General features: G+C 36.9%; 1 protein-coding gene and 1 pseudogene across 12 annotated transcripts in view; one reads left to right on the top strand and one right to left on the bottom strand.

Moving 5' to 3' along the window:
• The window catches only part of WWP1 (WW domain containing E3 ubiquitin protein ligase 1), a 139,243-nt gene that overhangs the window by 24,226 nt on the left and 102,928 nt on the right, over nucleotides 1-12,089 (top strand). For 8 of the 12 annotated variants that reach the window (XM_013996633.2, XM_021089149.1, XM_013996632.2 and 5 more), the window contains exons 3-4: nucleotides 7,939-8,014; nucleotides 11,759-11,849. In XM_013996633.2, coding sequence (XP_013852087.1) covers nucleotides 11,780-11,849 — 70 coding nt within the window. In that variant the 5' untranslated portion in view covers nucleotides 7,939-8,014; nucleotides 11,759-11,779. The remainder of the gene's footprint in view (nucleotides 1-7,938; nucleotides 8,015-11,758; nucleotides 11,850-12,089) is intronic. The other 4 variants (XM_005662985.3, XM_021089146.1, XM_021089147.1 and 1 more) reach the window with 1 other exon arrangement.
• Nucleotides 7,716-11,013, bottom strand: LOC102164107 (annotated as a pseudogene).

Genomic DNA, 12,089 nt, shown 5'->3' with positions numbered 1-12,089 from the left:
CTCTCCTAACACTACATTTCATGAATTAGTGATCTGTACTTTTCCTGTATGTACTTCCATGCCTGTTATAATTCTTTACATTTTTAAAAATTCTGTGATTTGAACATTTTAATGCCAAATTATATGTAACATATGGAAGTTAATAATAAAAAGTATTTGGGAACCAACCACTTGACCTAAGAACTAAGACATACAGACACAGTTAAAGAGCTACCTTGAGCACCTCTGTAACCCCATGAAATATCTTTGCCCAACCTTTGAAGTAACTGCTATTCTGAATTTGTTTATGTTTTTTAGATAGTGTTACCACAAATGTATTTCTTTGAGTTTAATAATTGTTATGTTTAAAATCTTTTTAAAGGTTGCATAAATAGTATTTTATTATAGAGAAAAGTCTAATTTACAAATCCTCATACATTTCAAAAAACATGTAATTATCACAAAAGAATAATGGAAAAATCTCAGAATGCATGTTCAAATTTATAACAAAATAATTCATGAAGACAATTTTGGACTGTGTGGATTTTGCTGTAGCACATATAAAATAAAGTTCTTTATTCAGAGTGTAGAAATATAGCAGATATATTTCCATACACTAATGCAGAAGTGTTTCAATTAGACTCATAGCCTTGTCATTTGGTTGCCCTTTGGACGTCAGCAGTTCTTCAGTGGGCTCCATTCACTTTTGTTGATTGTATAAGCTTTTGGGACTCAGGATCCACAGTACCCTCATATTTCTGGATTTCTTTTTCAATCTTGGAATTGTGGCATTTTCAGAAGAAGTGCATAGAAAAAGATGGGATCATGATAACCACCAAAAGAATTCATTTGTCATTAGGAGTTGGAAGCATTTCTTGATGACCTCCGTGTAGAATGTTAAGGCAGGACTTAGGGAAAGGAAGATGTTAATAATCAGAACTCCTGTTTTTTTTTTTTTCATTTACTGTTATGTTTCTAAGATCCATTCATGTTGCTGCCTAAGGCTGTAATTCATTCATTCTCACTACTGTTTAATGTTCCATTATGTGTTAGCCTAATTCCTTTAACCATTTTTCTTCCAGTGGACATTTGAATATTTTTTTTCTTGCTGGGCCGAGAGAATGTGGAAGCTCCTGGGCTGGGGATCGAACCCACGCCATGGCAGCAGTCCAAGCCACTTCAGTGATAATGTCAGATCTTTAACTTGCTGCACCACAAGGAAACTCTTTGTCATTATTGTTGTTGTTATGAAGAATGCTTCTTTTTTTTTTAAACTTCATTGTAATTTATTTGTCCACTCTAATGTTAAGGAACTTTGGGTTGTTTCTAGGTTTTATTATTATTATTATTACTCTTATTTTTATAATGATTTTTTATTTTTTCTATTATAGTTGGTTTAGTGTTTTGTCAGTTTTCTACTGAACAGCAAAGTGACCCAGTCACACATATGTATAATAATAATTTTCCTCAAATTATCCTCCATCATGCTCCATCACAAGTGACTAGATATAGCTCCCAGTGCTATACAGCAGGATCTCATCGCTTATCCATTCCAAAGACAATAGTTTGCATCTCTTAATTCCAGATTCCCAGTCCATCCTACTCCCTCCCCCTCCCAAGAATGCTTCTACTTGGCTCACAAGAACACAAATTTTTGTTATGTGTCTAGAATTGCTTATTGAAGGATATGAAAATGTTCAACTTTTCATAATAATGCCAAATTGTTTTCCAACACTTTTACCAATTTTAACACCTACCAGCAGGATTTTACCAATTTAAACAGCTAATAACTGTGAAAGAGCCACCACTGTTTTACCATTTTTTTTGCCAATATATATGGCACTGTCAAAATTTTTATTTTTTACCATTCTAGTGACTTCAAAAACATTATCTCATGTGCTCTTAACTTGTATTTCTCTGGTGAATAATGAAATTCTACATCTTTTAAAATACTTACTGGCTGAACAAGTTTCCTTGTTTATAAAACTAATATTTAGGATTTTTGCCCATTTGCCTACTGTGTTGTGTTTTTAAAATTTGTTGTAGTTCTTAATATAGTTTAAATATTAATTTTTAATCAGTTTTATGTTTTGTAATTACCTCCCAGTCTGTGGCTTGTCTTTTGGTTTCTTTATGATATTTTATGATAAACAGAAGTTCTCAGTTGCCACATAGTCAAAGTAGATCTTTTTTGTTTGTTTTATTAGTATGCTTGTTTAAGTCTTTCCATTGTGGGAGGACACAAAACAGTAGTTTTCTGCTATGCTATAGTTTCTTTTAAAAGTTTTAAACTTTGCCTTTCACATTAACATCACTAGTCTGTCTTGAATTGATTCTGATTCTGCATATGATGTGAGGTAAAGATTCAGTTTAGTTCTTTCCCAATTGATGATATTAGGACCATTGAATTATCCCTCCTTTCCCACAGAGCTGCATTGCTACATCTGCTACATGAGTATGTCCTTAGATATGTTGATCTGTAAATGGGATGGTTTCTCTAATTTCTCATTCTTATCTGTCATTATTAGTAGATAGAAATGCAGTTTATTTTTGTGTATTCATTTTGTGTCTTGCAACTTTGCAAATTCATTGATGAGCTCTAACAGTTTCTGGTGCTGTCTTTAGGATTTTCTAAGTATAGTATGTCATCCGCAAACAGTGATAGTTTTACTTCTAGTTTTACTTCTTCTTTTCCAACTTGGATTCCTTTTATTTCCTTTTTTTCTCTGATTGCTGTGGCTAGGACTTCCAAAACTATGTTGAATAATAGCAGTGAAAGTGGATATCCCTGCCTTGTTGCTGATCTTAGTAGAAATGTTTTTAGTTTCTCACCACTGAGAATGATGGTAGCTGTAGGTTTTTCATATAAGGTTTTAATTGTGTTGAGGTAGGTTCCCTTTATCCTCATTCTCTGGAGAGTTTTTATCAGAAATTTTATTTGAATTTTGTCAAAAGCCGTTTCTGCATTTTTTTGAGATGATCATGTGGTTTTTATTCTTCAGTTTGTTGATGTGGTGTATCACATTGATAAATTTATGGGTATTGAAGAATCCTTGCATCCCTGGGAGAAATCCTACTTGATTATGGTATATGACCCTTTTAATATATATTTGGATTCAGTTTGCTAGTATTTTGTTGAGGATTTTTGCATATTTGTTCATCAATGATACTGGCCTATAATTTTCTTTTTTTGTGTGCTGTCCTTGTCTGGTTTTGGTATCAAGGTAATGGTGGCCTCATAGAATGAGCTTCGGAGTGTTCTTTTCTCCACTATTTTTTGAAAGAGTTTCAGAAGAATAGGTTTTAACACTTATCTGAATATTTGATAGAATTCACTGTGTAGCCATCAGGTCCTGGACTTTTGTTTTTTGGGAGGTTTTTAATCACATTTTCAATTTTGGTACTTGTGATTGGTCTCTTCATATTTTCAATTTCTTCCTGGTTTAGTCTTGGTAGGTTGTACCTTTGTAAGAATCTGTCCATTTCTTCTAGGTTGTCCATTTTATTGGCATATAGTTGCTTATAATAGTATCTTATGATCCTTCATATTTCTGTCTCTTATGAGCCTTTGTATTTCAGTTGTAAATTCTCCTTTTTCATTTCCATTTTTATTGATTTGAGCCCTCTCCCTTTTTTTCTTGATTAGTCTGGCTAAAGGTTTATCAATTTTGTTGGTCTTTTCAAAGAACTAATTTTGGGTTTCATTGATCATCTCTATTCTTTCTATTTCATTTATTTCTGTCCTGATCTTTATGATTTCTTTCCTCCTGTTAATTTTGGGCTTTGTCTGTTCTTCCTTCTCTAATTGTTTTAGGTATAAAGTCATGTTATTTATTCGAGCTTTTTCTTCTTTCTTGAGGTAAGATTGTATTGGTATAAATTTTCCTATCAGAATTGCTTTTTCTGTGTCCCATAGGTTTTGGGTTGTTGTATCTTCATCATCATTTGTCTCTAGGTATCTTTTGATTTCCTCTTTGATTTCTTCAGTGATCCATTGGTTATTCTGTAGCATATTGTTTAGCTTCCAGAAGTTTGTGTTTTTTGCTGTTTTTTCTCGTAGTTGATTTCTAGTCTCATAGCATTGTGGTCAGAGAAAATATATGGGATAATTTCAACTTTTTAAAAATTTACCAAGGCTTGGTCTGTGGCCCAAATGTGATCTATCCTAGAGAATGTTCCATGTGCACTTGAGAAGAATGTATATTTTGTTGCTTTGGGATGGAATGTTCTATAAATATCAGTTAAATCTATTTAGTCTAGAGTTTGATTTAAGGCCTGTGTTTCCTTGTTGAATCTCTGTCTAGGTGATCTGTCTCTTGATGTAAGTGGGGTGTTAAAGTCGCCCACTACTACTGGGTTGCTTTCAATTTCTCCTTTTATGGCTATCACCAGTTGGCTTATAGATTGAGGTGCTCCTATGTTTGGTGCATATATATTTACAATTCTTAGTTCTTCTTCTTGGATTGATCATTTGATTATTAGGTAGTGTCCTTTGTCTCTTATGATTTTCCTTATCTTAAAGTCTATTTTGTCTGATATGAGTATTGCTACTCCTGCTTTCCTTTGATTAACATTTGCATGTAGTATCTTCTTCCATACTCTCACTTTCAGTCTGTATGTGTCCTGGGGTCTGAAGTGGGTCTCTTGTAAACAACGCATATATGGGTCTTGTTTTTGTATCCATTCAGCCAGTCTGTGTCTTTTGGTTGGAGCATTTAATTCATTTACATTCAGTGTAATTATGGATAAGTATGTATTTATTGCCATTTAGTTAATTGCTTTCAATTGTTGCTTTGGGTATTTTTTTTTTTTTTTCTCCCCTACTTTTGTTGTCTTCTCTTGTTATTTGCTGACTAGATTTAGTGTTGTGTTTGGATTGGTTTTTCTTTTTTATGTGTGTGTCTGTTGTACTTATTATTTTGGTTTGTGGTTCTCTTTTTTTCGAATGCATTAGAGAATAAAATACCTAGGAATATATCTACTTAAAGAGACAAAAGACCTATACTCTGAAAACTAAAATGTTGATGAAAGAAATCAAAGACAACACAGAAAGATGGAAAGATATACCATGCTCTTGGATTGTCAAAATGAGTACACTAAGCAAGGCAATCTACAGATTCAGCTCAACCCCTATCAAATTACCGAAGATATTCTTCACAGAACTAGGACAGAATATTTTAAAATTTGTATGGAATCACAGGAAACCCCGAATAGCCAAAGCAATATTGAAAAAGAAAAACAAAAATGGAGGAATCAAGCTCCTGGATTTTAGACAATACTACAAAGCTTCAGTCATCAAAACAATATTGTACTGACACAAAAACAGGAATATAGAAGTTCCCGTCATGGCTCAGTGGTTAATGAATCTGACTAGGAACCATGAGGTTGCGGGTTCGATCCCTGGCCTTGCTCAGTGGGTTAAGGATCCGGCATCACTGTGAGCTGTGGTGCAAGTCGCAGATGCGGCTCGGATCTGGCATTGCTGTGGCTGTGGTGTAGGCTGACAGCAGCAGCTCCGATTTGACCCCTAGCCTGGCAACCTCCATATGCCGCAGGAGTGGCCCTAGAAAAGGCAAAAAAAAAAAAAAAAAAAAAACCCAAAACAAACAAACAACAAAAAAACAGATATATAGACCAATGGAACAGGGTAGAAAGCCCAGAAATAAACCTGAGTACCTATGGTCAACTAATGGATGACAAAGGACAGAACATACAGTGGAAGAAAGGTAGTCTCTTCAATAAATGGTGTTGGGAAAACTGGAAAGCAACATGTAAAAGAATGAAAGTAGAACACTATCTAACACCATATACAAAAATAAACTCAAAATGGTTTAAAGACCTAAATATAAGGCCAGATACTATAAAACTCCTAGAGGAAAACATAGGCAGAATGCTCTTCGCCATTAATCACAGCAACATCTGGTTTGACCCACCTCCTAGAATAAGGTCAATAAAAACAAAAATAAGCCAAGGGACCTGATCAAACTCAAAAGCTTTTGCACGGCAAAGGAAACCATTAAAGAAAAAAAAACAAAAAGACAAACCACAGAATGGGAGAAAAATCTTTGCCAACAATGCAACAAAAAAGGGCCTAATGTCTAAAATATACAAAGAACTCATGCAGCTCTACAACAAAAAAACAAACAACCCAACTGAAAAATGGGTAGAAGACCTAAATAGACATTTCTCCAAAGAAGACGTACAGATGGTCAACAGGCATGAAAAATGCTCAATGTCACTAATTACTAGAGAAATGAAAATCAAAACTACAATCAGGTACCACCTCACACCAGCCAGAATGGCCTTCATTAACAAGTCAACAAATAATCAATGCTAGAGAGGATGTGGAGAAAAGGCACCCTCCTCCACTGTTGGTGGAAATGTAAATTGGTACAATCACTATGGAAAACAGTATGGAGGTACCTCAGAAAACTAAATATAGAGCTATCATGATCCAGCAGTTCCACTGCTAGGCATATATCCAGACAAAACTTTCATTGAAAAAGATACATACACCCCTGTGTTCATAGCAGCACTATTCACAATAGCCAGGACATGGAAACAACCTAAATGTCCATCAAACAGATGAATGGATTAAGAAGATGTGCATATATACATTGGTGTATTACTCAGCCATAAAAAAAGACAGACTAATGCCATTTGCAGCAACATGGATGGAACTAGAAATTCTCATACTAAGTGAAGTAAGCCAGAATTAAAAAGACAAATAACATATGATATCACTTATTTGTGGAATCTAAAATATGAAACAAGTGATCCTATCTTAAAAAAAAACCCCAAAAAACACAGAAACAGATCGTGGTCAAGGAGAGCCAACTTGGGGTTCCTAGGAGGGAGGCGGGGAGGGAGTGTGATGGATGGGCATTTTGGGGTTTTTTTGTATGCAAACTGTTATATTTGGAATGGATGGGCAATGGGGCCCTATTGTACAGTACAGGGAAATGTGTGTGATTGGGTCACTTTGCTATACAACAGAACTTGACAAAACTTTGTAAATCAACTGTACTTTAATAATAATAAAAAGATGATATGTTGGTCTGTTTGGGGCTCTTTATGTCATTTTATTTACCCTTCATCAGTCTTGCCATGCATTTATTTGTTTTAATGTTTTCTAAGAGCTCTGAATTTCTTAATCCTGTTACATTTTCTTCATTAGTTTCCTTTTTTTTTTTTTTTTTTTTGGCCACACCCATGGCATGTGGAAGTTCCCAGGTCAGGGATCAAACCTGAGCCACAGCAGTGACCATGCTGAATCTTTGACTGCTATGCCACCATAGAATTCCCTGCTTCATCAGTTTCTGTTCTTTATTCTTTCCTTGGAGGCTTTTTTCCTCCCAGGAGATGGCAAGTTTTATTTGTCTTGTCTGGATAGAGATTTGATTTGCTTAGAAATGTTCCAGGGTAGGGAAAAATGAGAAAGTGCAGGTCTATTTTGTGTAATCTTCCCTTCATTTTAATTGTCACTATCGAAATCGACTGGGAGAGCTGCATGTGTATAGCTGGATTCTTCAGGTTTCTTTGGCTTAGATTCACATTTGGAGTCCTTAATCCCTTTTACCATGTTTCCCTTAGCCTTTTTTTTTTTTTTTTTTTTTTTTGTCTTTTTGTCTTTTGTTGTTGTTGTTGCTATTTCTTGGGCCGCTCCCGCGGCATATGGAGGTTCCCAGGCTAGGGGTCAAATCGGAGCTGTAGCCACCGCGTCTACAACCTACACCACGGCTCACGGCAACGCCGGATCGTCAACTCACTGAGCAAGGGCAGGGACTGAACCCGCAACCTCATGGTTCCTAGTCGGATTCGTCAACCACTGCGCCACGACGGGAACTCCCCCTTAGCCTTTTTCAATTAGTCTTTGTTCCCTTCATCTGGGTCATGCTGGAGTTCTCACTTTTGTCTTTTGGGATACTCATCTCATCTGTTTTATTTTCATCTTTCCAGGTTCATCCTTCCTGAGATGGTTGAGCTGGAGTGACTTCCCCCATCACTTGTAGAGGATTGCTGCTCTGTGTTTAAGGTCTGAGATGAAGCAAAAGGATTAGTGCTTGACTTCACCCAAGCATTCTCTTTTGATGGAGGGGCCGGCATTACCATTAGCAGTTGAACAAGTTTGGGAGGCTTAGAAGTTGGAGAGTGACATGACAGTCTTTTGCTTTACCAAGTATTTCATTTTACAGAGACTTCTCACTCTCCTTTACATTCTAGTCTTATTTCTGACAGATGTGGCAAGGTCCCTGTCTGAGATGACTCATTTCCTGTCCTTGACCATCAGTGTTCTTGCAATTCTTTGCTTGGCCAGTTTGGGTGTCTCTTCTGAGGCTGTTTTTCTAGTTTGGTTCATCTAGCTAATACTGTGGTTTCTCCTGTTCCTTCTGTAACTGGTCTTCTACTTGTTCTTTCACTGCTGGGTCAGCAGGCTTTGCTGCTCCAAAGATAGAAGTTGCTTAACTGGACTGGGAGGTACCAGCAGAGGAATCATCTTCCTAAGGAGTGCTCTGAGGCTTTAGATTCATTTGGGGTCTCTGGGAGGGTCCTCTGTCATCACACCTGTAATCATCCTAAAAGCAGTCATCTTTGAAGCTCCATGACGGGGTGTCCTGTTGGTTGGTCTTCAGAGTGGTCCCATTTCCTCTGGGGCCGTCATCTCTGTAGTACCCACTATGACATGCATTTCTGCCACTGTTTATCCTGAAGTCAGAGCTTCTGTCACAGTCCCTGCTACCTTAGTCATGATAGCATTCCTGGCCTCCATAATGATCACGATATTTGCCTTCAAAGCTTTCTTCACCTCTTCTAGGCAGATAGTCAAAATCAAAGCTGTCTGGCAGCACAGTTCCTCCAATCAGGATCTATTTTGTGAAAATTTCTGGTTTTTCTCAGCCAAAAGGATGATTATCCTTGTCTTTATCCTGTGTTAGATAAGCAGTGTCTCCTGGAATTCTCTTACCTAGAGACTCTTTATTGAGGCTCAGGACACTGAGCAGTGACTCCAGGTTTTCAAACTCAGCATAATCAATCAAAACCTTTCAACCTCTCTGGATTACTAGATTCACATGGTAAATGCACTGTACCAGTGTTTAATCCTCTAAAGAATCCTTAATGAAGATTTCTGTCCATTACAGGTTGGGTTCCCAGCAGTGTAGGATGGCAGTTGGGGAAATGACTGTAGTTGATATTGGGGTCCCAAGCAGCCTGTGGAGCAGTGAGCAGGATGCAGTGGTCAGTTGCAGGTGCCTTAAACATTTTGCCGTCATAACTGCACCACGTGGTTGAAACATTCTCCAGACTCTGTCGGTTTTATCAGTCCAGCTAACTGGTCTGGGGACATAGGTGCTTCCTCCACCAGTGTGACCTTCCTCAGCCTGGAAGTCTGTTAAGAAGATAGTCTTCCCAGTTCTTTTTGGCTAAGGTCACTGTGTTGGGCTGGGGAGAAGAACCAAAACTAGACTGTTTTGTTGTTGTTGTTGTTGTTGTTTTAGTAAGCACGCTCGTTTGGAGTTTAATATCTACCTACTAGATTGGATTTGTATCATTTTCTTTGTTATCCTTAATAGTGCACTTTTTCTGCTCTTGTAACTAATTCCACCTTTCTTTTTGTTTATATTTACCTAATATGTCCTTTTCCATATTTTTGCTTTTATACTATCAGTATCTTTATTTTGCAGGTGTTTTCTACCTTACTTTTGAATTTGTTCATATACATTTATTGTGATTACTTCTCTATTTGGATTCTCTTTATGCTTTCTGATAGTCCTGTTTGTTTATGCTTTTTTTTCTTCTTTCTTTCCTCAATCCACCTTTTTTGCAGATTGACTTAGGGTTTTGTTCTTGTTTTTTGGTATTCTCTTCTACTCTTCTAGTTTGGAAAATATTCTCACTTACTTCTAATCTTTTATGATTACCCTTGAAATTCTTCTGGGATACTATATATTTTGAAATTAGAAAGAGAGTTCTTCAACTGTGTTCTTATTTTTCAGAATTATTCTGGCTGTTTTATGTGTTTTGTATTTTCACATAAGTTTTAGAATTTGTTTGTCAATTTCTGTTTTAAAATGGGTTAAGGATCCGGCATTGCCATGAGCTGTGGTATAGGTTGCAGATGCGGCTCGGATCTGGTGTTGCTCTGGCTAAGGCATAGGCTGGCTGCTACTGCTCCAATTAGACCTCTAGCCTGGGAACCTCTATATGCCGTGGGTGTGGCCCTAAAAAAAAAAAATAATAATAATATATTGATAACGGTTCATTAATTATAACAAATGTAGCATACTAATATAAGAAATTAATAGTAGGGGAAACTGAGTGTCAGTTATATGAAGATTTATCTTCACAACTTTTCTGTAAATCTGAAACTATTCTAAAGAGTTTTAACAAGTTCTTTGCAGTTCTTTTTCACATACACAATGCCATTTTCATAGTCTCTTTGCTTGGCCATGTTTTATTTTATCTTTTATTGCTAAAACTAATTTTTAAAAATTTATATTTAGCAATAATATGTAAAATCCATAAAGGGTAAGAAACTTACTTATTAATATTTCTCAATCTTGCCCAGAAAGTTCCACTTTATCTTAATAGATTAGAAGTTTAATCTTAAAATATTTGTCACACATAAGAAAACTGAAGTAGCACTGCTTTGTATTTTATTTAAAAAGTAAAAATTGGGGAGTTCCCGTCATGGCTCAGCAGGTAACCAACCCGCTAGTATCCATGAGGACATGGCCTTGCTCAGTGGGTTGAGGATCCGGCATTGCCATGAGCTGTGGTGTAGGGTCACAGATGTGGCTCAGATCTCGCATTGCCGTGGCTGTGGTGTAGGCTGGCGGCTGTAGCTCTGATTCCACCCCTAGCCTGGGACCCTCCATATGCCACGGTTGCGGCCCTAAAAAAACAGAAGACCAAAAAAAAAATTGAAGGAGAACTTGAAAAATTATAAAAAGAAACATGCAGGATTTACTCTGGAGAGGTCTGAGGAAGGGCTGCAGGCCACAGCCCCAGCTGACGAATGTCAACGGCCACCATGCATTGATTTTCACCTCTTAACATCCAGTATGACAGTGTCCCAGGCACAGCAGCTCTGTACTTTCCTTCTCAGATGGAGCTTGATTCTTTGGAAGGAGTTCTTCAAAGTCTGGATGGAATCCTGACTGCTCAAGGTGTCTTTCCATCTCCATTTTCATTCTTTTCATTCTGTCACCACAGTGTACTGATTGTACACCCAGGTGACAATGTGCTTGATTCCAGGGAAGTAAAGCACAGATGGGGACTGCCCAGGTACTATGTTTAAAAACATGATAAAGCACCAGGTACTATATTTAAAAACGTGATAAAGGGCATTGTAGGGACAGTTGATGAAATTATGGAATGTGGACTATATATTAGATAATACTAGTGTACTAGCTGAGTTCCTGAACTCTATCATTGTGTTGTTATTTAAGAGAATATTTTTATTCTTAGGAGATACACCCTAAAGTATTAAAGGGTAAAGGGCAGCTTACTTAGGTGGTTCAGGTAATAAATAGTGGTTAAATTACATTATACGTAATAATAAACATATATAAAATTATGTATTTGTGTGATCTATAAGTCAAAACATGACCCTGGATTCTTAGTATTGTCATTTATTTGTTGCTCAAGTTGGCCCAGATATGGCCATATTCTCCTGTAATTCTTGTAGTAGTACTAAGTCTTAATTTTAAATGGAGGATAGCTTTGATTATATCAACATGTGATATGTTGAAAATGTTGTTATTAACTTTTTTTGTAGGTTTAAGCTGAATTTTGGGACATGGCCACTGCTTCACCAAGATCTGATACTAGTGATAATCACAGTGGAAGGTTACAGTTACAGGTAACTGGTAAGTTATTTTTATAACAATTTGAGATAGTGGTTCCCTGATGAAACTTTTGTTTTCTTTTTTTTTCTTTATGGCTGCACTCACAGCATATGCAGGTTCCTGGGCCAGGGATTGAATCTGAGCTGCAGCTGCTACCTGTTCCACAGCTGTGGCATTGTGGGATCCTTTAACCCACTGTGCTGAGCCAGGCATTGAATCTCTGCCTCCACAGCAACCTGAGCTGCTGCAGTCAGTTTCTTA

The sequence above is a fragment of the Sus scrofa genome, chromosome 4 (genome assembly GCF_000003025.6).
Source record: "Sus scrofa isolate TJ Tabasco breed Duroc chromosome 4, Sscrofa11.1, whole genome shotgun sequence".
Classification (NCBI taxonomy): domain Eukaryota; kingdom Metazoa; phylum Chordata; class Mammalia; order Artiodactyla; family Suidae; genus Sus; species Sus scrofa.
Note: the sequence above shows the minus strand (reverse complement) of the source record. Positions and strands in the feature narration are given on the sequence as shown.